General features: G+C 40.9%; 1 protein-coding gene across 6 annotated transcripts in view; it reads left to right on the top strand.

Moving 5' to 3' along the window:
- Positions 1-26,162, top strand: part of SLC12A7 (solute carrier family 12 member 7) — a 91,511-nt gene that overhangs the window by 16,732 nt on the left and 48,617 nt on the right. For 4 of the 6 annotated variants that reach the window (XM_077933387.1, XM_077933389.1, XM_077933392.1 and 1 more), the window contains exon 2: positions 25,781-25,875. In XM_077933387.1, the coding sequence (XP_077789513.1) occupies positions 25,781-25,875 (95 nt within the window). Of the gene's footprint in view, positions 1-4,725; positions 4,781-14,610; positions 14,690-25,780; positions 25,876-26,162 lie in introns of those variants that run through there. The other 2 variants (XM_077933390.1, XM_077933388.1) reach the window with 2 other exon arrangements.

Raw genomic sequence — 26,162 nt, 5'->3', positions numbered from 1 at the left:
GTGGCTGGTGTGCAAGGGAGAGTTGAGAAAAGTAAGGAGGAGGGTGAAGGAAAAAGTGAATGTGCAAAGGGGGTTTCAGAAAAGGGAATAGGAGGCATGGGAATGGGATTGCAGATGAAAGCAGGGGCATGAAAGGGTCTGAAGAATATAGGAGGTGACAATGACTTCACAACTGAGCAGAAGGTGAAAAGTGTGCTTGTTGCCATGTGGGTGGTGGATGCAGGAGGTTACAATGGGGGTGGTTTGTATACAGGGGCAGTTGCACAAAAGGAGGAGGCATGAACATGGGGTGAAGGTGGAAAGTGGGGAATAGAAGAGAAGTGGTTTTAGAAATCAGTTGGGAAGGGAAGCTTTAGGGTGTTAAATGTGGAGGGAGTGACAATGGGAAGGGGTTGGTGAGCAGAGGGAGCAGGGCCACAGTCTCTAGTACACATATAAATTACCATGAACCTCGTAGGCCATAATAAATGGGCTGTACGCTGCATACGGCATGATGTGTCCTAAGTTAAGCAGACCTGTTTCGGCTACCATATCACACAAGTTCAACACATCAAATTTATAAGCACATGCCTATTTTGCTGCATGAATGCAGATGATCTTGTTTAATGAGATGCTTTCAAAGCTCATATTCTCAATACATTTTCTCTTTTTAGATTAGTAAACTTTCTCCATCGAGTTGCACAGTATAGATCTGGTGTTTTACATAACCGTTTCATAGCTGGCAATAGATGTGACACGTGCGGATTACTTTCCAGAACATGATGCTATTTGCAGACAACATATCTAATATTGTAATCTCTGTGATCAGAGGCTAACATTTGTGCTTCGTTGATATTGCTTGAATATGTGCAAACACTATGCTGCTTAGATAGCAGATGGAAAAAAATCAAATCCCAGCTAACATACTAGTTGTGCCATCTGTGGTGTCAACTTTGATGTGTTCCTCCCCAACGTAATTGCTGTGTTAACATTATTTGAAATATATAATCAAAATATTTTGAATCGTCATTGGTAAGCCATTGTTGTTAGTATTGCTTTATAGCATTGTTCTCCAGTTTCATTTTTATGCCACAAGTGGGTAATATGTGGAAAATCCAGACATGAATCCTAGCATTTCCAGTAAAAGGATGTTTGGTACCAAGTTTGGGATAGACCTCAGCCTACACGTAAATGCATTTAACTAAACCACTTAAAACAAAACAAAACTGAAAAGAGGAAGCTGTGATTTTGAGAGGAGTGTGGGCGCTTAATCTTTTCCTGTTCAAATTCACAAACATCAAGCTCCACAAGCATAATAACAGTCTCCAGCAAGTCACAAAGCTGTTTCCTAATAGGTTTCAGGAAATATTACATTTCAAACTGAAATCTGTCCAGCTGGACTTCAGACTTTCCCCCTCCTTTCAACAGATCAGTGCCCATGCTGTTTTCAATCTTCATGGTCCCTCATTAAAATGTTAGCATTTTAAATGCTGTAGATTCTCAAATAAGACTGATATGGATAATTAAGGAGCCAGGAAAAAGGTGTTTCACAGATAGCACGTGGTTACTTCCCCAGTGCTATAACTTTAGCACAGTAAAACATCATTACCTTCACTAACAAAGTTAGATTTAACAGCAAATACCGAAAGCTGCCTTATTTCATTTCAAACCTTTGGTTACTGAGAGTCCTTCTAACTCAGCTCAGTCTTCTCTGACTAGCTTTCCATGATCTTTGGCAGAGACCTTTCCTACTCCTGTTGTCTAAAATATTTTCTCTGGAAATTGAGCTTAGGACTGTACAGAACACTTGCTGTACCACTAATTTAGGGACCATTCTCACAAAAATGTTATTGTAATTGGAAATGTTCTGCTTACGTGTTTGTGGGGTTTGAACCTATAACATCATGGCCATTGGCCAGTTAAATAAGTTGTGTATTATCTGTGCAGCAAAGAAAGACAGAACAGCCTTGGTTTTAATAATTTACTTTGAGTTTAGGGTAATCTGTTACATGTGCTATGACAACTGTTAATGCACATTCATACTGATGGTTGTAACTTGCCCTTACCCAGTGCTTTTTTTCTGGGGGTAGTTATACCCCTAAACATTTTGTGAATCTTTCTACTTTTGCCCATTTACTGTATTTATTTTTCCTGATTTGAATTATAAAATGGTGATTTTCTTAGTCAAAATGAAAGTACTCGTAAACATTTTTAAGAGCAAAAGCACTGCCCTCACCAAAACAGTAATAAAAAGAAACATGTTCTAAGCATAGTTACTTGGAATTGAGTCTTCCTGATTTCACAATTTTTTAAAATTTATTTGCTTATTTGATCACTATCTAGTTTTTTCCTGGTTGGGTTTCTTTTGGATATGCAGTCAGATAAAACATAAAACATGAATATTTTGGGTCCTGTAGGAACTATATTTTAGAGCAGTGGGCTTCTTTGCTTCTGCAAAGGGATAAACTAACAGAAATGAGACATTGATGCTTTCTCATTATATTGTTTTGAAGGGTTTTTTGTACATGTAAAGGTTTTCAAGTACAATGTATTTCGAGTCCCTCAGAATTGTCATTTACAGTCATTAAGATAAAGTCATTGCATAGTGATTTTATAACCTTTTTTTAAAGAAAAAATCTGTTTAAAGTTTTAATTTATTTTAAATTAAATTAATCTGTGTTAAATAATAAACTCCCATGTGTTTCAACCACCCATGTGGGTAACAATTATTTATATTCATAATATTTCTGCATTGTTTAGAATGGTTTACATAAAACACAATAATATACTTAAAAGTTGGAAAAGATAAGATAAAAGTCAGAAAATTATAACCAAAACAAAATGAAATGAAGAAATATATCAATAATAACAAGAACAAGGACAGTGTGATGAATTGTATGAGCCAATGAAAGGCTTCTTAAATAGATGGCTCTTCAGGAGATGTTTGAACTTTACTGCTATTTCTGCCTTGTGTGGGAGGGTGTTCTAGAGAGCAGGTGGTACTACTGAGAAGCTAATTTTTGAGATGGCATTACTGTAGATGGCATTCCACCCGTTGTGGTATGGTCAGCATGGCTGTTCTAGAAGATCTGAGAGGAAGATCAGAGTTGCAATGGAGAGGCAGTTTGCTAAGTATCTTGGTCCCAAGTTTTTCAGGGCTTTATGCACCAGTAATGAAACCTGTGGGACGCGGGTGGCGCTGTGGTTCGAAAGCACCCCTAAGTGCAAGTAGATAAATAGGTACCGCTTTCTAGCGGGAAGGTAAACAGCGTTTCCATGTGCTGCGCTGGTGCCGGCTCGCCAGAGCAGCTTCGTCATGCTGGCCACGTGACCCGGAAGTGTCTCCGGACAGCGCTGGCCCCCGGCCTCTTGAGTGAGATGGGCGCACAACCCTAGAGTCGGACACGACTGGCCCGTACGGGCAGGGGTACCTTTACCTTTAATGAAACCTGTAACAAATCTGGGTAGCTATTAGACATGTAGAAATGCTTCAAAAGGTTAACAAATCACAAAGAAGACTTGAAGGTCTTCTCTCCGACAGAGCAACCTTTTGCCACAAATGGCTCCTTATATGAATTGTGAGGACTAGTGCTTCAGAACAAGTGTGTGAATTGGCCTTGATGGAAAACAAATATATTCCAACAAATAGCATTTGCCTCTTCCTCTGCCAGATCATTTCAAAAAGGAACTTGCACTGTTCCAAAAACTCTTTGCATTCAGATCGTCTTCTGAAATTAACTGTGTAATCCTATGCATATCTACTCTGAAAAAGTCCCACTGGGTTCATTGGGACTTGCTCCCAATGAAACACAAAAGCCGTGCAGGATTTTTGCCTCTCTCTACCAGCTCTCTGTCTCCAAACTCAGCAGCAGTGATTCTTCTGGAGGCAAGTGGCCAGAATTCTCATACTACTGTTTGCATGAGTATCTGTGAACTAGGGGACTAATCCCACACTGGCATTAGAGGAATTGAACAGCGTTTCAGACACTCTCCTGAAGACACCCAACCAGGGAGGAGATGTATGGGGAGTGTGGTTGTTGTGGCTAGAAGCTCCCATGTTTTCCCTGCCTCTCCAGTTTCCACGATTAGAGCCACCAAAATGCTGATACTAATTCTAAACCTCTACTGCTACGAGGAAAGTATCTCTGACTGATTGCTGCAGGATTTTCTCCCTCCTAGGTACTTTCCATCCAAACATCTTCCCCAAGAGGTCCCACCCTGCAGTTTAAGAGCCACTAAGATAATGTAAATTAAAAATCATTTACTAGCTCTTTAATCCCATGGATTTAGGATTAAATATTTTATCTACGTAAAGTATTGGTTTATGAATAGCATGCTGTCGAAATGATTGGATGCTCGCTGCTTTCATATCCACAAGGAGGGCTTGTGTAATGGAATAGCTTCAGAGACATCTGCTGCTGTAAAGAGCAAGTCGATTCTAGGTGTAATTTAAGGCTTTCTACCTGGCGACACTTGATGATAGAGATGTAGGCCCTGCCCTTACTTCTGTGTGTGGGGGATTTATCACTGATGAACATCTCTCTCAGCTTAATCTGTTGGAGAGTGCTGCTGCTGCTGCTGCACTGCAGCTTGGCTTTGTGTCACATGCATACTTTAAACTGCATGAAGCTTTGATGACTTGCTTCAGGATTAATCCACTACTATCGAGAGACAGGATTTGAGGTCTTGTACAAAACGAGAGAGCAACTGTCAGCTTTCTGCTCTTTCACTTTTTAACATTTGAAGAGTTGACTCCTGATTATGAACGAACGGGATTATGAGGAAGGTGGCCCAAGCCCAGGTGAGTCTTAATCTTTAATAAAGAAAAGAGAGAGAGAAAAGCAAGTGTTTTATAAACTGCTGGTTGTTCTTGCCAGCAGAAGTCATAGAAGCTTCTTCGGAGAATTAAGATACTGTTTTCTCCAGAGTTTTTAACCACATTGCAATATTTCCCCCCAGTTCAATCCATTTCATCGTATTGGAGTTTAGTAGCACTGCATTGTAAGGCAATGCATTTAATTTTAGTGATGCAGTATTAGAATCCTCTGTTACATAAGGCAGATTAAGTACTTTTCATTTTGCTCTTCAGTATAATTTAGGTAAACAATGCTTTTTATAGATACTTTTAAAAGTGATTTGGATTTTAGTGCCTGTTTTCAGGAAATTAAAGCTCTATCAGAATGTACACATGTGATAAACTTTTTCAGTAACCAAGCATCTCGTAATGCACTTTAATGATAATCTTAATGCTTTCTTGATTTTTGTTTTATAAATTAAAATTGAAATCCTGGAAAATGATTCCGTGTTAAACACTTCATTGATATTAATTAATGCACTGGATCACTGAACTCTCCTTGTAAATTCTCAAGGAATGTGGGGACGTAGCGCCTTTATTCAGGTGATGACTTTGTGGAGTCAGGAAAATAAAGGAAGGTACAGTTAGGACTGAGGTGGAACTTTAGTGGTAGCTGTCCCTTTTACTACATGCTGCATTTAACTTTGGATATTTAAGTTCAAGTAGGAGTATCAGGGGAGAACAAAATTTTATTGGTAAAATTAAGGGGACAAGCCAGTCTCCTGTCACCCTTCTTCCCTGGTCTCTACTCTCATCAGGTGCCTTCCTGGGCTAAGATACTTGCATATGCGAGGACTCTTATGGTGTGTGAAGGGGAAGGACTGGATCATACTCCCCAGACTACCAGCTGATTTTTTTTGGAAATTGGATTTGCTTTGTTAGGAAATATGAAATAACGGGAAAAGACTATGTACTGGATATGCACTCGAATATTCTGCACTCTTCTGTCTATAGTTTTACAGGATTTTCATTGAAATATTTGTTGTGTTCAAAGAAAGTGATGGCTGGTCGCTTTATTCAGATTGGGGAAGAAAACAAGATTCAGGAACAGTCTCTATTTCCTCAGTATTGTGATGATCTTAACTGTTCTTAAACAGTTCTCAAAATCTCACATGTGTGATTAACTGCGAATTACAAAGTGTAAGTAGTATGGGTGTTCTAACATTTTTTGTGAACTATGTTTGGAGCCCTTTTGGGAGTATGAGATGTAATACAAAGCTAAATGTATAAAACAGCCTTGAAAGTAGAAATATTCAGAAACTACAAGCCCATTAAATATTCTTCTAGCCTTTCCGCTTACGCATATTCCTACATAAGCTCACTGTTACATGCTGACATCCAGAAAGGAAAAAGAAGGGGGAAGAGGTAAATAAATTTCTTACATTTTGCAAAAGCATCCCTTCCCTTGCAATTTCCCCTTGCCATAGATAACTAGATGAGCAGATATTTAAAATCCTGAAATAAAAAGGAACAATTCACAGAAATTTTGTGTGGCGGGGCTGTTAAAGTCTTACTCCTAGTGACAGAAATCAAACATGAGATACAGTTGATTTTGTGTGTCCTGATTCTATGATCCTCTGATATGGCAAATGAGAGTTCAGGATCGGGTGCTGTGTTGGCAGTTTTTACTATTTTAGTAACATTTTTTTAAAAATTATTTATATACTGCTTAATATCACCACAGCAGTTAATTTCTGCAGATTGGTGTGCTGCTGGTGTACTTTGTGCTCTGAAATGTATTGCAAATTCAGTGCATATATTGTGTTAATAAGGTTGTTAAGTGGCTTCACATGTACACACCTTCCATGTTGACCTTCAGTGCCCTATAAAGAACTAATACGTATATGTGGTCAGAAGGTAGCCGAGGTCATAAGGTCTTTACCCAGTGCACTGTTCTCTTTCTCTCTATGCTAGCATAATAAATCCATTCCTGAAAATCCTAGGGTGCTTTTCAACTAGGTTTTAATCAGAGTATAACAGTTGAAATCAGTGATTAAGTTAGGTCTATTAATTTCAGTGGGTTTACTTTGAGTAGAACACCATTGACTTAACACCCCTAATTCCTACTGAAATGTTCTTTTAAGTAGTGTTTTAGTCTGATTTACTTTTTTGTAATTAAACTTAGAGCTAAATACATTCAAGAGAATGTGATTTGAAAGAACAGCTTTAAGTACATAAATTACTTTGTTGTCTGTTGTGGCATGATTTACTTTCTAGTGTCTAGCTGTAATTAGGAAAGTTTATGTTATGCTGAACTGTGTTAGTTGTGAAGGCTTCAACTTTTCTAAATTTTTATATACCGTATTGTTTGCACCATAACACTCACTTTTTTCCTCCTAGAAAGTAAGGGGAAATGTCTGTGCGTGTTATGGAGGGAATGCCTACGGGTGGCATGCCTACGGATTTTCCTCCTCTAAAAACTACGTGCGTGTTATGGTTGGGTGCGTGTTATAGAGCATGACTCAATAGTACAATGTGTAATTTGTCTGAATACGCCTTCAAGGTGGATTTCTGGGTTCTTGACTGGTAGTTGCCTGAAGCTATGGAGAGCTGGAGACTTGCTGCCCCATCCTACTAGACAGGCCCTTGGTCTGACTCAGAGGATCCCTGTGCTCTCATAGACACTAGTACAAAATATTAGTGGTAGCATCTAAGTTGCTGAAACCAGGCTAGCTGGTTATACTTTTCTCTTGATACAAGTGTTGCCAATGCGGTTCACATTTGTGGTATAAATAAACTTTTTTGTGTCAATTGTGTGATCAGTGCTTGAAATCTGCCATTAAGGGGCAAAAGGCAATTTACTAATGTGTATGCGATATCCTTCCGGTATGTTTGAACCCTGGTTGACCCATGAGAAAGTTTTAACCCTAAACAATACTTTTATGTGCCTATAATCTCATTATACCTGGGTTCCGTGGTTATTCTTACGAAGATCAGGGTATTAGGTTTTGTTTTTTTCAGATTTTGAAGGCTCGGGGCTGGTAAAAAGAATGTGAACCAAAGAAAGGAAAATATTTGTACATCACAGCACCTAACCTATCATAATTCATGTAGACATCAATATATGTGTTGATATGTAGAGCAGAAATAGGAATGTTCTTGAATAAGGGGAAATGGCTCCAGTGAACTCTAGCTTAAAAGAGTAATAGGTTAACAAATTCATAGCTGTCAACGTTTCCCTTTTTTAAAGGGAAATTTCCTTATTCCGAATAGGATTCCTCGCAAGAAAAGGGAAAAGTTAACAGCTATGCAAATTGTACATAGCAGGCTTTAAAGAGAAAAAAAGAGTTTCTAGAAAATGTGCTATGATCTAATTTTTCTTCATAACAATTTGTGGCAGGCTATTATTGCTCAAATGATTTGCAAATGATGATCTGAAAACGAGAAGGGGGAGTTAGCCTAAGGTCACTCACCAAGTCTGTGGCTGAGCTGGGATTTTGAATCGGATCTCTCAGTTCTGCCCAGTGCTACTGGTACTGTGTAGCAATATTTGGACCTTCCAAATAGTAATAGTGCGAGTGAAAAAGTTATTTTTGAAAGTGCAATTATTATGTTTGTAAAGCTGTTGTGAACCTTGCTTCCTTAAACTGTGCCAAATAAGAGAATCATCACAAACGAATGCAGTTAGTGTGATTGTTCTCTAAAGAATCTAAGATATTCAGGACTGTTTGTATAGCAGCTGTTAGAGGAGACAGCTTGACAGCTGATCCAGCGTGTGGCTCTCTGTTGGAATGTATTGTGGTAGCCCACTCCTATGTTCACACATCTAGCATAAGAGGGAGAGACTTGAGTAAGAACTGATAGAAACATAGCCATCAGCTCTGCCTTTTTCATTATTCTGACAAAACAGTTGGGAAATGAGAAGTTGGGGTATGCCTGAGTCCAAGTAGAAGCTTCAAAGCTTTTAAGTACTGTACAGTACTAAGATCCAATAGCTGATGAAGATCTGCAATTTTTAAAAGAGAGAGTTGCTTGTTGACTGGTGCATTCTGTCAACACCATTTAACATATTTGCTGTGGGAGCTGCACTGGCTGCCAATATGCTACTACAGTAGATGCAGATCAAAGATTTGCTTTTAAGATTTTAAGCCCTAAACAACTTGGAACCAGGTTACTTAAGGGTACCCCTCAGATTGGGCAGTACTAACAGTACTATATGCCCCAGGAGTGCATTAGTTTGTACTAGAAACAAGGCTTTTAGGGTTGCATCTCCAACCCCTTAGAATCAGTTACCAAATGGAATTAGACAAGCATCTAGCAATTTGACATTTAGGTTTGACATTTGAATGTGTTTTTGGATAAGAAGACTCTCCTTGAGGTGTGAGCTAGTTGATTTATGGAATATCAGTTGTGCAATCTAGAAATGGTTTTACTGTTTTTAGAGTTTTTAGAAATTGTTTTATTATTTTTGGAGTTCATATTTCTAATATTTTATCATATTTTATCTTACTGTACACCAGTTCAATAGCTTCTGTCGTGAAGCAGTGTTATGCCCACCTGCTACACCCCTGACTTTCCTGTATTGAGCAGGTGTCAAGGGGTATTCTCAGCATGTTTGACTGAATGTGGTTAGAAGCCTCCTCACATTTGGAACTTTGCATTATCAGGATTCCTTCTGTGCATTTTTGGCCAAAGGCACTTAAAACCCGACTTAAGGCTTTTACGCTCAACACAGGAGCCATTGCAGGTGGAGAATGTTTGGGCATGGCTCACCCACATAGCTATGCAGCTGCTACTGCTATTAAGCATTCAATGTTTAGGCTATCGTAAGACCAGTTATTATTATTACTGTGTTTAGAGGTGAGAGACTAGGAGAATAATTGCTTTACTAAAGCCATGTAGTGAATTAATGGCTAAGCTGGGAGCAGCTAGCATTGAGGAGCAGTGCCCATGGAGCCACCCTCCTGACAGATATAAGCGTAAAAACTTTGCTAGATCAGGCCAAAAGATCAGGCCCAAGTATTCTGTTACCACAATTCTAGGACTGCTAAGTTTACTCGGGATTGTTTGGTGAGGTACTTGTCAAAAGCTCTTTGCAAGTATCAATACGCAATGTCAGCTGGAGCACCTGTATATGTATGCAAATTTACACTCAAAGAACTGAGACAGGACTTGCCCCCTATTTGTTTATTTTGCAAAATTTATGTACTGCTTGATTGTAACAAAACAACTAAGCGGTTTGCAAGAAATATTAAAATTATCAATAAAAACAGTTAAAACTATTTTTAAAAACTATTTTAAAAACAATTAAGCCAACAGTAAACTAAAAAGATTAACAAACTGTGTGAGAAATAGATTGTCATGTAGAAATAGTGGGAATGGGGGCTGCCACTGGAGTAGCGATGAGGAACTGAAAGCCCCACAAGTCCCTGGGAATTAGCTGTCAAGAGCATTCTTGCACAGACGTATAAGATCAAATGCATTATAAACATATGCCTTTTTTGTAATTCAGGAGCATTTTAAAAACTTCTACTTGTATGTTCGCACAGTGCCTAGACCAGTGTACTGATCTGACCTCAGGAATGAGGCACCAAGTTTGCAACTATGAATGTTAGAATGCTGAATTTCTAGCCTCAGACCCAAGCTACATGTCATGGGCTGCAGACTGCTTCAACCATCCTTCACTTGTCTGCAAGTTTCCTCTCTCAGCTCTCTTCCCCTCTGCTGCTTTCTTTCAGCTTCGTTCTCATACCAGCTAAGTTCCACTGGGAGAAAAGCACCTAGAGGGAGGTGGTATGGTCATGGGGTGGGATTTAGCACACACACCCCCCCAGCCTGTGTGCTTCTTTGGTCTTACATCTTGCTCCTGTTGGATCAGACCTACCTTAAAATACTGGATTCTGTTGTCATCACATCTAGCCTGGGCTTTAGGTGTTTCATCTGAGTTTAGATTTCCTAGATGAAAGGTACTTATGTGTATTCAAAAAGTGAAGGTTAAAACACTAAGCTTTCTGTTTAAGCTTTGATTATTTAGTGATCAAAATATTTGTGCTGCCTTTCTTTAAATAGTGTGCCTCAGCATGCCTTTGTCTTCCTGTCTATTTATCTTAATGCTACTTTGCTTGGAACTGGTTGTGAAAGGTAAATGAAGATTATGTGTGTGGTGGGGAACTGTTGCTGTGTTTGACTCTTAAGATCCCAGATTGCAGACTTGCGGGCTCCGTCATCATTCCCAGTGCTGCCTCACCTCTCCGTTTGACATACAGCAAAATAAGAATGCTGGAGAACTCAAAAGTTTGCTTAGTATTTTGTGACTTATTGGATGGTTCTGAAAAAAACTCTGTGATGAAGGCGGTTGGTTAACTTTTTATATTAAAGATCAAATTTAATCAATATACATGATATAATGTCATGTTATTTAGGTATTTTTTTTAAAAAAAAATACACAGCATTTATAATAATGGAAACAGGTTGCCAACCACTTGATCTCGTCTTGCATTGAGATTCATCGATGCCTTTGTTAGACATTTCTTGGTTTTGAGTTTTCTTATTTATAGGGTGAAAAGTTCAAAGAGAAACCAAAAGGTAAATGCTCCTGTTTGAGGCTTGTGTTTAGGTTTGGTAAAACCATCACGTAAAAAGCACTGCAAAACCTTGAGCTTGTTAGATATATTATGCTCCAAGACTGTTGCTACAAGGACAACATAACAGTAGCTGTATAGAAAGTAGATAATCATACCTGAAAACTTTATTTTCAACTGAGGTTAAGCTCTGAAGCCCATAGCAATACATTAAGGCAGGCTTTTAAATCTCTGAATACTGGCAAGGTGCCAAAGTATGCACTTTACTCTCTGACCTCAGATTTACAAGGTCATATTAACTATGCACTTATTACTGTTCTTTCCCTTGAATGATTTACTAATTTCAAAAGGAAGATCCACGGAACAATCCACAGTATCTTTACTAGACCAACCAGAATGGCAAATGCCAAGAACAAAGCTTTCAAATTCTCCAGATTTCTTCCTTACAGTATATGTTGAACAAAAAGTGGGTAGGTATCTGGGAAAGGGCAGCATGCCTGGCAGCCTGCAATTTTCAAAAGTTTGAGGTTGTTGCAGATAGGGTTAAGCAGATGGAATTAGATTAGTTTTATCAGATGTCAAATGAAGGAGCATCATGGCTACTAGAACAAAGAAGAAACCCTCCATTTTTCAAAATACAACTTCTAGTAGTTAGTTCTGACTCCATCACTATTTGGAATGCACAGATTCTCTGTGAGGCAGAGAACAGGAGTGAAGAGAATCATATAGTCTTTATAGTACCAACACTAGAGTTTAGTTTTAGGTAGTACCAGTATATTACAAGGTATGTTGTAAATAGTTGGAGGGGAATGCAATGTCTTTTAGGACTGCTGAAGGACATTTTCATGGCCCCAATATGTATGTTGAGGCATGTTTATTGCTCTGAAAGATCTTCTGTATAGATGTACAGAGTAGAGAGGTTAATGTACAAGTATGACTTCAGCAATGCAGGATTTGAAGAGATTATTTCTATTGCATTGTTTGCAGTACTCAGAATATGTCAGTATCTAACAAAGTTGATTGGCTAAATTAATGGCTATCAGTTTAAAATGTGGTCTACCAAATAGCTATTTTTTCAGGGTCAGCCATGGTAATTTAACTGCAGCCAAGCTCTAGCAGTTATGATCAAGCTCACCTGCACTATTTGTATGCTAATCTAGAGAGCCTTACATGAATTAACCAGATCAAGAGAATGGATCTTGACAGTCAGCTGTGTAACAGCTTAAAACTTAGGCTGCATTCTGTACTCCTTACTTGGGAGTAAGCTTCATTGATCTCAGTGGGTCTCAGTAGATCTGTATAGGATTTCATTGTAACTGTCTGAGCTGCATTGACAGGGTCCGTGAATGTGATGAGTTGTGATTCAAGGACCCGCCACCCGCTTGAGGATAAGAAAACCACATGGACACGGTATACAGTGGTACCGCGGGTTAAGTACTTAATTCGTTCCAGAGGTCCGTTTTTAACATGAAACTGTTCGTAACCTGAAGCACCACTTTAGCTAATGGGGCCTCCTGCTGCCGCCGCGCCACCGGAGCACGATTTCTGTTTCATCCTGAAGCAAAGTTCTTAGCCTGAGGTAATATTTCTGGGTTAGCGGAGTCTGTAACCTGAAGCGTATGTAACCTGAAGTGTATGTAACCCGAGGTACCACTGTATAAGGTTAATGGGCTAAAAAAGGCCACAACTTTATTGATTACAGCATGTGAGAGGTATTGGCTTAGGCATTGGATAAACCCCAGCAAGTGACTCCAACCCCTCAGGGAGGGGTGAGTCTATCAAGGGTTAACCACCAGTGGGAATAGCCTGTTGATGCAAATACAACTGAAAGCTCCCCCTGATGTCACCGGGGGTCATGCCATGGCCCTAGCCACTAGCAAGGGCATCAGACAGGATCCACGACTGCCGGATTCCTCTACCGGAATACCCATAAAGTGGAGGGGTAGGCGATGGCCACACCCTACCCTCCAATACACAAACATATTCCAATGCCTAACCGCCAATACCAAAAAGTTGTGGCGATTTGCTACGAGGTAGGTGAAAAACCAAGTGGCCGGTGCCAATTTGCCAGTTGCATAAAAATTCCTACCTGGCCCCTTGGCTAACCAAGGCTTCCAACCAGAGGACCATAGCAATGTCAAGAACCAAGCAATGAACTAGAGGGAGGGTTTTTATACATGATCGGGACAGACTGGGTTTAAACAAACAGGTGTTCCAGGCACTTCTAAATTGTTTCTAGGGGAAGATAATTTGTTCCTATGGAAATGATAACGATTTATGCTTTGAACCATGCTTGCAATTGCAAGAAGGCTTCTAAGTATGTTTGGAAGAATATATTTTGAAACCCTGCAGACCATAGATGTGTGAACATCTCAAGAGGAGGCTGTGCACCTGGTGGTTCTGAGGGCAGGGCTTATACATGTGTCCCTTTCCTGTGTAACTTTTTAGCCCTTGTATACAAGGGAAAATCTGAAAAGACTATTTTGTCTTTTCAGTACACACTTAAACCCATCTCACAATTCACAGTTTGGGACACTCATTTACAGTACAATCCTTATAGCTATAAGGGTCGGTTTTTGCATGGTCAAAAATGTGAAAATTACTATGAGGCGTTGCTTCACGAGTCCTTTACTGAATAGCTTCCATGCAATTGTGTTATAAGTTGTAACTAACAACTGAAATCCACCAGAATGGAGGATTATTAGCCCCCAGCTTACTCAGTTACCAACATTTAAATATATCCTGATAATTTTTTAGTTATTTTAAAAATAAAACTATACACATTTTTATTAATGTAGTACAGTACTTGTTTTGCTCACATTTATTTGAACATACTTCCTGTGTTCTCATCAGAAAAGGTGTAAGAGCACACAAATCTGCCGCTATTAAAGTCTGTTGTTGCTGATTATCCAATAAGATGTTAAATATAGCAATCCTTGACAATTTTAGCTTTCCTTGGTGGAATTGGCAAGTGGCCAGTCAATTAAACTGATTCTTCATATTTCAAGGAGCACCAGTATAGAAGATTATAATTGCTTCTAAAGTGGATGGTTCAACTTTGTTATTAAGTTGTGCTGGAAGAGTTCATAAACTATGTAAGATGCTTCTTGGATATAATAAACCCTAGAAACATTATGATCTTAATAATCAATCGTAAAACAATGTTCTCAAAAACAACCTTGCAAAAAGAGAGACCACAACAGGCTCCCCCACCCCTCTGTTAATCATTTAATGGACAGGCAGTTTCCATCCAAGCTGTTCTCTTGCCTAATGTCTGAGCTTGTGTGCTGCCCATTGCTGCTCATCCTGGCTGGCCTTTTAAGAAAACTAGAAGGTAACCTTGATTGACACAAGGGCTCCCCTCCACCCCTCTACCTTAGAACCATCTTCCAGCGGGGCTTCTCTTTCTCTGCCTGATGCTAAGAAAAAGCTGGAGACATCAGCTGAGGAAGTTAGAAAACTTGGAACATCCCCCCCCCCCCACAACTTCCTAGTATCATCCAGCCCATTTCATTGGTATAAAGAGAGCCCGTTGGGTTTTAAGAGCTCCCAACAGGTTTGAGGTTCTCTGATAGCATTTCCCCAGATTCTTCTGGGCAGGGTTCCTTTTTTCAGCCTGTGGAGTGGCACAGAGGTGGATGTAGAAGACCCATGGTCTGGGTAGGAGAATAGGCAAGCAAGGATGTAGAGGGCAGAAAGTTGCGAGCTGTTCATCCAGGGGCAGCAGTACAAGTGGGAGTGGAAATGGTTGTGGGAGAATGTGAATTAATAGTATAGGAATGGAATGGTTTGTCTTCCAAGTTGAAACCTGTTGGTTACTGTAGAATGCGGCCAGGATATTAGCAATGGATCATATCCAACTTAACAGTTCTGGTGCAAGGACTTTTAGTTGTGCAGTGGAACTTCTCCGCACTCAACTTTCCCCATGTGTCCTCTATATGCCCCTTGAATCTTTTTCAAAGGACTGGTGGAATCCCCAGAACAAATTTAAGGGGTAACTGGGAGAGAAGGGGCTGGGGAAGTTGCATTGCACAGCTAAAAGTCTTTATGCTAGTGGAACTGTTTAGTTGGATACCACCCAATATATTTTTCAGAGCAGACTGGCTCATTTGATTTCAGATTTTAATATGTTCCCCCTGTTGAGATCCATCACTATCAATGAATTTCAAACCAGCCATGGCAGTTTTTGCATCCCTTGCCAGCGTGGAAAATTACTTGAAGAGAAGGATCACTGATCCTTTCCTTTTCACACAATTTGCTGTGTGATGCATATATGCTGAGACATGGGAGCTTCTATCCTCACAGTCTGTTTCATGGTAGTTATTGATGTGACAAAGGCTTGTTGATTTAATAGGATTTCACACTTTAGACCAAATAGCTTTGAACAGCTGGGAAATTTTTTGCAACCTTCTGCAGAGTTTGTACAGTCGCCTCCCTAAAACACTAGGTTTAATATGCCTAGCAGTGGGTGATATTGCACAATAAGTCAATATACAAACAATGGTTACAAATATTTGGTGTATATTGCCACATATCTTTCATTTTTTTTAGCTGCAGAACTATCACTTTTATTTTCCTAGGCTTCAATACTGCAATTTAAAGCATGCCTTAGTCTCACTGGTTTCAACTGGGACTAAGTCAGGGCACTGATGCTGTTGGTTATTATGGGACAACGGCCTCTGAATTCCAACTCTTGAATTGATATCAGATGTGAGTTGTGTGACTAACCACTGGTGCCTTCCATATGCTGCTGCTTTACTTTGCCTAGACAAAAATACAATATACCTGAAACAGCTGGTGCACAATCTTTCACATAGGGCAGAGGGAAGGAAATTCCACAGTACAAGGGTAATGGTGGGAAATGCCCTTTTTTGGATCACCAACCTGTGATAGAGGGACACGGGTGGCGCTGTGGGTTAAAGCCTCAGCGCCTAGGACTTGCCGATCGAAAGGTCGGCGGTTCAAATCCCCGCGGCGGGGTGCGCTCCAACCTAGCAGTTCGAAAGCACTAGCCTGCCAACCTAAGCAGTTCGAAAGCACCCCCGGGTGCAAGTAGATAAATAGGGACCGCTTTCTAGCGGGAAGGTAAACGGCGTTCCGTGTGCTGCGCTGGCTCGCCAGATGCAGCTTGTCACGCTGGCCACGTGACCCAGAAGTGTCTGCGGACAGCGCTGGCTCCCAGCCTATAGAGTGAGATGAGCGCACAACCCTAGAGTCTGGCAAGACTGGCCCGTACGGGCAGGGGTACCTTTACCTTTACCTTTTTAACCTGTGATAAGTAAAATTTCCCCAGATGATCCTTAGGGCTGGGCAGTGTTGGGTTTTCAACATCACAGTGTAGTGATAAACAGTGATGTTGAAAAAAGCTGCATCAGCACCAACTGGCGAGGTACTGGGTGAAACTGCTGCAACTCTCACCATGGGAACTGAGGCGTTTTCACCCCAGCACCTCACAGTCTGAGGCCAATATAGCTGGCTCAAGCCTGCTGCTCAGCTGGGGGACAGGTGAGCTCCTGCCCCCAGCGGAGCCAGCACGCAACCAGCAGGGGACTCAGGGCGCCTTGGCCAGGCTCCCTCTGCTTTCGATGGCAGGCAGGCAGGCAGGCAGGCAGGCAGGCAGGCAGGCAGGCAAGCTACCTTGCCTGCTTGCTCCCCACTCCCCAAAGACGGACCAAGCCTGTCAGGCTCCTTGCGTTTGACTGCCTTAGCCTTCGCCCGTGCGGGTGTGCTGCCTCTTTCCCGGGGGGGGGGGGTGTCATTCACCCCAGGAGAAAGGACAGAGCCCACCTGCTGAATTCCGTAAGGCGTGGGGTGCAAAGCCACCCTTTCTGCATTTTGCGAGGGGCTGCTGGACAACTCTGGAACCGCCAGCAGCATCAAAGAGCGACCGCCTGGCTGCCTTCCGCTGGGAGGATGGGCTCCATCTTTCTGGCTCTGCACACCAGGCCTTTCTCATCTGGGAAAGGCGGGCTTGCACTTCTCAGCTGCGCAGCCCTGATCCCGCTCCTACTCTTGTGCAAGCAGGAGCGAGGTCGGGGCTCTCTCAGCTGGGGAGGGGGAGCAGTTTAATAGAGCCCCCATCCCACCACTGCCTCATGTGAGCCAGTGGCAGGTCAGGGGCTCCTTAAAACTGCTTGGCTGAGGTTATTGTGGGACAACAGCCTTTGAATTCCAACTATTGAATTTATATCAGATGGGCAAAGGTTACTGTGCTAGGTCAGACCTCTCTAGATAGAGACGCAGCTGACCCACAGGGCAAAGCTGAAGAAGTCCACCTCTGGCTGTTGATGCCATCTGTCAGCATGTTATTCAGAAGGACTCCCAAACTCTGAACTTGGATCTTCATGTAGGACCAGCTGTAAACCACCTGCTGGAGCAGTCAATGGCCTGACTCACAATTCCTCCATCTTACGTGGATTTAATTTTGATTTGTTTCGCCTTCTCCATCCCAATATTGCCCATGTAAGACTTCTACAGCCTCCCTGGGATCTGAAGATGGAAGTGAAATGTATGTCATTTGTGTACTGATGACAGTGCGACCCAGACCTCAAACCATATAAGTGATCCAGGAAGATATCATTGTTGATGGTATTGAATATCGCTGAGAAGTCCAGGAGAATAATATAAATGGCAGCAGCAGGGACTTTGTTGGATGGAATTTACAGAGAAACGTGTCAGTGACCCAAGATTAAAAATAAAGTCTATGTTGGAGTTCAGAAGACTGTTAAGTAATCCAAAATTCCTTGTTCCTATTGATGGGAATACTTATCGCACAATAGCAGAGCTGGCATAACTGTCTAGGAATCTTAATGATTCAGAGTTTGTTAGTATTTGCAGATTGTCATGTGTTGATTGAGGTTGTTAGAGTAGGTTTAGGCAGAACTCTGCAGCATTGGGGTTGGACAAACAGTGACATGGGGAAGAGTTGGGTTTAGAGACTTGTTCATTAAATTAAAATATTTATTCCCTTCCTTTTGCCGAATAGCTCAAGGCAGAACTGCAGTAAACCTCAAAGTGCAATAAAATACACAATGCAAGAATATAATAAAGGTAAAGGACCCCTGACAGTTAAGACCAGTCGTGAACGACTCTGGGGTTCCAGAGCTCATCTCGCTTTACTGGCCAAGGAAGCCATGTGGCCAGCATGACTAAGCCACTTCTGGCGAACCAGAGCAGCGCACGGAAACTCCGTTTACCTTCCCGCTGGAGCAGTACCTATTTATCTACATCAGGCCTGTGGGGAAGATTTCAGTTGGTGAACAGGCTTGCACACAATCCAAATAATGCTAGCAATACTAATCAGTATTACTATCTCTATTTGTGTATACTGTATTAAAATTTTAAATCTGTAACTAGTATGGTATGAGAACAGGTCATAATCGGCTGCCAAAAAGCTGCTGTGATCACAGGTCTTATTTTACGTGCACTTACGTTGCTATTTCATACTGCCTACAGCTCACAATTTTGTATTTACTGTAGGTGCTGACATTATTTGTCTTTGCTACAGTCGAACGCATTCTTAAGTGTGCTTTAAGTCCCACTAAAAGTGTTTCACAATTTCCTCTGACCTCCTCTAGTGTTTGTGAAAGAGGTGCTTCAGAAGACAAGTCCTGTTTGCTTGTTGGCTGCTAAACTGTTCCCTTACTAAGTTCCAGGTAGAAATCTTGTTTCCTTTTACACCTAAAGTGTTGTGTTTTGAACATGAGATATGCTATGCCTTGTCACACTAATACAAATGGGCTAATGAGGAATAATCCTTCCTTTTCTGAGGATGTGTAATGCTGAGGATTTTTTAAATAAGATTTATAGGCTTCCTAAGGATAAGACTCATTAGGCTCAGAGGTCAACAGGATAGTCATGCTCTTTATTTTTGTTCTGTTTGTTGCAGCTGCCTGTAGATAAGGAAGCTAGGAAAATTGGTTTGCAAAGGATTGCATTTGTTTAAAATCATGTTGAAAGTTAATAGATTGTTACTAACCTATTTGAATTAGCAAACCTTCCTCCTCCCCATCCAATTTGTGCAACTGAATCCACGTAAACCTGTTTTTAACACCTCCATTGTAGATAAAATGCTGGCCCTGTGAAGGAATTGTTGCAATAAAAACATCAAGCAAAGGCTTCAGCTGTGTGTACTACTTTTTCTTTTAGCACTCGTGTCCCTTTCTTAGATATGAGGCCTAAATTTCAGTGTTATCTTTAGAATGGAAGACTTTCCTAATAAATTTGGTCACATTAGTAAATTAATTCACTTTGTTGTGAATTACAGAGGTTAGAAATGTTCCTGTAAACAAGTTGCTCTTTTTGCAGAGGACTGCTTCCTTTTTATATGGCATCATTCAGCAATTCATACTATCTCAATTGCCTCAGTATTTGTCTATGACATTTCATAAAGTGGGGTGGGGGCTGTGAGGAAGCGAGGACCTCTCCCCCCTTCCATCTTCTTTTCTCCATTTCTTTAGCCTCCCCTCCATTCCTGTGTTCTGTTCTGCCCCTCTCTTTCCATATTTGTAATCGTTTCTCAACATTCTCAAATCAATTTTCACTTCAGGTAATAAAATGAGAGCATTTAATATTTGCTCATATTTTCTGCAGCCCAAGAACTTTTCAAAACCCAAATTGAACTCAGGAGGCAAGCAATGCATAACTCAGAAGATGTTTGCTTGGCATCTGAGCCTGAAACCACCACTTTTTTAAAGGCAAGCCAGGTGGATAATAATCCAGTTAAAAAGTCTTGATAACCCTCCTTTGGTTTTGAAGAATGTATGTTACAGTCCTTAAGATGTTTTACTGTTTTTATTATTTCTACTTAACACTTGGGGAAACCCAGCCAGATGGGCGAGGTATAAATAATAAATTATTATTATTATTATTATTATTATTATTATTATTATTATTAATGACACTGCACCTACTAATTCTATCAGTTGTTTGATATATTTCATCTTAATTCTTTTGTGTATTTGGTGGCGTATTTCCTTAACCTTTCACTATTTTTATCATGTAATAAAGCCTTTCCCATAGCTATACATACATTACCATAGCCGTACATGGCAATCTTGCTTAAGCTACGCATATGTCTATCCAGTCATTACTTGGAAGGAGTATCTCTTAGGAATCTGAAATAAACCATTTAGAGTTCCAGCATGAAGGAAATAGATATACAGGTCGTAAATACGAACACTGAAGTGTACCTATAGGCAAGCAGGCAGAAATGCTGATTTTGACCTTTTAAAGCCCTGCACAGGCTGGATGCTGCCTATCTGAAGAAATACCTCTTCCCTATATTATATATATAGCTCATTGAGATTGTTGAGGGCTTTCTTCTGTGAGTGTACCTGCTTTCTATACAGAGACCTCTGTTAGGAGAAAGACAGGGAAAGTGCGTCCCTGTTACATCTTCTCGACTCTCAGCATTGTTCAATACCCTTGACAATGATATCCTTGTGCAGCGGAGTTGTGGGTGGGTGGGTGGGTGGGTGGGTGGCACTGCTTTATGGTGGTTCCAGTCCTACTTGGATGGACATTTCTAGAGAGTGATGCTTGGGGAGAGTTCTTCAGCCCCGTGGAGCCTTCAGTGGGGTTTCTCACTGTTCAATTTTATCCTCTAAATCTACATGAAACCACTGAGTTGGGGTCATCTGGAGGGTTGGAGTACATTGTCACAATATGCTGATGACACTCAGCTCTACTTCTCCTTTACATTTGCAGGTGAGGCAGTGGATATGCTGGACCATTGTCTTGCCTCGGTAAAGGAGTGGATGAGAGCCAACAAACTGAAGCTCAATCAGATAAGACTGAGGCACTGTTAGTGGGTGGTTCAGAGATAGCCCAACAACTGTTGTCTATGGTCTGGTAACCCCTAGGTTTAGAATTACTGCAACATGTTATCTGTACAGCTACCTCTGAAGATGGTTCTGAAACTTCAGCTAGTGCAGAATTTGGTGGCCAGGTTGCTCACCATGACAAGACGGTTTGAGCATATTACACAGATCCTGGTCAACTGAACTGGCTGCCAATTAGTTTCTGGGCCCAATTCAAAGTGCTGATTTTGACCTATGAAGCCCTAAATGGCTCAGAACCACAATACCTCAAGGTCTGCCTCTCTCCATATGAACCTACCTAGACCCTGATATCATCATCTGAGGACCTCCTTCATTTCCATCCTCCACAAGCAGTCCAGAAGGTGGCAACATGAGAACAGGCCTTTTCTGTGGTGGCTCCTCCTTTGTGGAATGCTCTCCCAAGGAAGGCTTGCCTGGCACCTTCATTATACACCTTTAGGCGACATGTGAAAATATTCCTCTTCCACCAGGCCTTTGGCTGATAAACATCTTACACCCTTTTTAAAAAAGGTTGTGGGAGGCGCAAGGGGTGGTGGGTATTGTTTTTTGTGTAGTGGTAGTTCTTGTTTTTATCCTGTATTTCCTACTTTTATGTTGTATTTTTGTGTTGTGAGCCGGCCTGAGATCTGTGAGTGAAGGGTGCTATATAAATTTTAATAAGCAATAACACCACCACCAACAAAAACAATAATAAGTCAAGTACTCATTAGCTGTGTGGTTCTGGATCTAGATCTGCTCTGAATGTGGTCATTGGTGTTGGAACATATTTTTGTGGCTCTGACTTCAGGTAATGTCTGTAAATTGCCAAACATTAGCTGAAAAAAGAATTCTAAAGATACCTGTTATAGCTGGTGGATAGAAGAGTGGAAGTGTGCTGCCTTTTTGGCATGCAACAAGTTCATTACTTTGAAAGCGTTCTGCCAGTCAGCATCTGGCTAATCTGCTATATAACTACTTCAAAACAGATACAAGATTTGTCTTGCCTGCTTTTCAAAATAGAAATGTATCGCTTGATTACATTGTTAAATCTTCATTGTGATGTTGATAGTTTCTAGCGCTACTCATATAACGTGTCTGGGCAAACCTATTAAAGCTTTGTTTGCAGTTTATTGCTTTACAGTTTGTAAAACATGTATTAGGCTGTTTTTACATTCGTGTTTGGGTTTTTTCCCCTGCAGTAGTTGTTCTATTTTTAGAAAGAAAAACTGGTTGAAAGGTCTTTGCTTCATTCTTCATCTTCTTTTCTTTTTCTTTTTTAGTGGTCTAAAAAGTACTGCTGTTTTCCTTTAGGAGTAAGTCTTGCCATATGTAATTGGTAGGCACATTTGGCTTGTATGGCTGAAAGTCTTTCATGACTACAAACCTGTTTGATCAATAGTGGAATCAAAGGATAAGGAGAGTAAGGAAGGGTGGCTTCTTTTTTGGACACTAAATGTGTAATGAAAGGAGAGATCAGAAATGACATTACACATTCTCTCAGAGGTGCAGTTGAGTTGGTAGAATGCAAAATGAACAGAACTCAAAGGTAAAATGTACATTTGTTGCTCCATCCACTTGTTTCTGGACCCACCCACCAGTGACATGTGGCTCTCAGGCTGGAAAAGATCCCCCTTTAATATATACTGTTAGGTTGTGATGAGGTAGTATTATGAGGGAACCAGTTCTTGTTGAAAGTATGCACAACACTGGTGCTGAAAGTCCTGTTTTCATGGATGTCTGCAAGCATGATTTCTGTTGCAACTAAGCAGAAAGAAGCTCATTATCATGTCTAGAAGAGCTTTCCTAATACAACTACACTAGAGAGACCACACATGGTATAAAAAGTTTTGCAAGTAAACTGCTAGCGCAAAATAAATCACTTAAAATCAGGACCCCACAGGCTCTTGCTGACCTTTTACATGTTGGTGGCTTGTCTCATCCATTTACTACTCTCATGCCCACTACTCCCTCAGATCTCATCCATATCTGAGCATTAATCCTGGATCTCTTGGAGAACCATTTCTAGAAAAAAAAACTGAAGAAGTGTGCATGCACACGAAAGCTCATACCAATAACAAACTTAGTTGGTCTCTAAGGTGCTACTGGAAGGAATTTTTTTATTTTGTTTCGACTATGGCAGATCAACATGGCTACCTACCTGTAACTAGAAAAAAATGTCATAGTGATGAAAGAACTGGACTTGGGGGAGGAGTTGCTATTTGTTAAAGGTAAAGGTACCCCTGCCCGTACGGGCCAGTCTTGACAGACTCTAGGATTGTGCGCCCATCTCACTTAAGAGGCCGGGGGCCAGCGCTGTCTGGAGACACTTCCGGGTCACGTGGCCAGCGTGACAAAGCTGCATCTGGCGAGCCAGCGCAGCACACGGAAACGCCGTTTACCTTCCCGCCAGTAAGCGGTCCCTATTTATCTACTTGCACCCGGGGGTGCTTTCGAACTGCTAGGTTGGCAGGCGCTGGGACCGAGCAACGGGAGCGCACCCCGCCGCGGGGATTCGAACCGCCGACCTTTCGATCAGCAAGCCCTAGGCACTGAGGCTTTTACCCACAGCGCCACCCGCGTCCCTACTTGTTAGAGTTAGAGTGCTATTTGTTAGAGTTCTTTTATTGTATGGCAATTGCTTTTACTCTCATAAACAACATTGAGGTGCCAAATAGTTACCCTGGACACAAGGAGGGTGAAAAGTCACAGAAGACAATTAGATGGCAATGGTTAAAATAATTTGCTTTGAAAAAAGTTTTTTTGAATGCTAAATTATGGTCTGAAAAGTTATAGTCACCTAACAAGGACAATTTTTATGTAAGCAACTACTGCAAATAAAACTGGGAAGTAAGAACATTTGGAGAGTGTAAAAATAATAATTGTGATGCACACAGGGAAATTGTGCATCTTGAGGAAAACGGAGTTTGAATATGAAGCAGAATGAAAGTGTGTGATTCCAAAAATACTGCATATCTATACCATGTTCTGTATGCCATTTAATACGGTACATACAACTTTGGATTTTTTTGGGAACATATACTAAGTTTTACATGAAGAATTCTGCACCTTTTGCACTTTAAAGTTGTGTGGAATTCATGCAGTTCAGAGTACAGATCCTTGCAAGTTTGTTTTTTTGTGGGCAATTTATAGACATCATCTCATGTGATCTGACTGTGTACTTTGGTTAGTGTTTGGGGACACTGGAGTGTGGAATAACAAATTCCTGAGTGTGGGAACTAGAACCATGAAAGTGGGCTTAGGTTTCTATTATTTTTTACTTGTAAAGTTCAGTTCTTGGGGAGCTTCTCAATTGTTTTCCTCTCTAGCAGATTGTAGTGGTGTTGACAGTTGGCTATTCTTCCAGGAAAAGCGGATTTATGTTTAATATGAACTTTTAGTGTCAATTTATTAAAACAAGGTCTGAATCCCCACAGATTCTGTAAAGTTTCATTCAGATAAGGTAAAGGTAAAGGTACCCTGCCCGTACGGGCCAGTCTTGCCAGACTCTGGGGTTGTGCGCCCATCTCACTCAAGAGGCCAGGGGCCAGCGCTGTCCGAAGACACTTCCGGGTCACGTGGCCAGCGTGACATCGCTGCTCTGGCGAGCCAGAGCCGCACACGGAAACGCCGTTTACCTTCCCGCTAGAAAGCGGTCCCTATTTATCTACTTGCACCCGGGGGTGCTTTCGAACTGCTAGGTTGGCAGGCGCTGGGACCGAGCAACGGGAGCGCACCCCGCTGCAGGGATTCGAACCGCTGACCTTTCAATCGGCAAGTCCTAGGCGCTGAGGCTTTTACCCACAGCGCCACCCGCGTCCACATTCATTCAGATACTTGGAGACAAATACTGTTCTGTCACACATAGAGTTACGGAATTAAAGGTCTTACTGGAGTATTTGTGTTTACAGTTAAATGCTTTGATATATCTGCTTATAACTGTGGTTTTGTTTCTCATACCTTATAATCCCACCAGCATAACATATCGGCATACATGGTGGGTATGTAACTATACACAAGTTCTGGAAGCAAGCTGTAATGGAGATTGATATTATTGTTGGCACACAAGTCATTTGGATGCTAAACTATGTCTCTTACCCATTTCTGACAGTGTCAGTGTTGACTTAACCTCTCAACAATTAATTCTGTATCTGTTGGTTGCCACTTCTCTAGTGATCTCTCCAGGGTGAAAGGATGCATCTTGTTATTCTATGCATCTGTGGATTTAACAAGTCATATTTATTGTCATTTCTGAAAAAAGCTGACTCCTAAAATATGAGTCCCTGGGGTGATGTGGACCCCTTTGTTTCTGCTTGGGGACTGCTTATGATGCATATGACCAAACATAGTTGGTGTATTCCCATTAAATATGATCTATTCGGGAACATTCATGATTATTTGGGATTTTTGATACAAATATGAACCTTGTACATATATCCTATGCTACTTTTTAAAGCTTTTTTATTATCATTATGATGGTTACTTTATTATCTTGTGATTTTATTCATCTTGCTCTTAAGATTGTTTTTATTACTACTTTTAGGTTGATATTTGGTTTGTTTGTACACTAAAAAATAACCCTGCTTGTATTCATTGTTTCATGGTAGGTGATGGGATTCCAAGGGAAAGCAGCCCATTTATCAATAATGACAGCATGGAGAGAGGAAACATTTATGAAGGGAAAAATATGGCTCTTTTTGAGGTACTTTTGATAACTTATTTCCCAAAATCCCCGTTACTAAGTAATGACGTGTTATATTTATGTATTTTTATTCAAGTAGCAGTACTTGCTGTGTTTTCTTGCAATCTATTCTGTAAGACCAGGGTCAGAATAGTCCCACTGAGGTTAATAAACCTGAGTTAAATATGAGTAACTTAGGTTTGTAAATTTCAGAGAATCTACTCAGGACTTAGCTGCATATATAACCTTAGGGATCCACAAATTGTCACTTCTATGAAGTCTAATACTACCATGTTGATATATAACAC

This window comes from Podarcis muralis, chromosome 8 (genome assembly GCF_964188315.1).
Source record: "Podarcis muralis chromosome 8, rPodMur119.hap1.1, whole genome shotgun sequence".
NCBI lineage: Eukaryota > Metazoa > Chordata > Lepidosauria > Squamata > Lacertidae > Podarcis > Podarcis muralis.
This window is presented reverse-complemented; position numbering and strand designations above follow the sequence as displayed.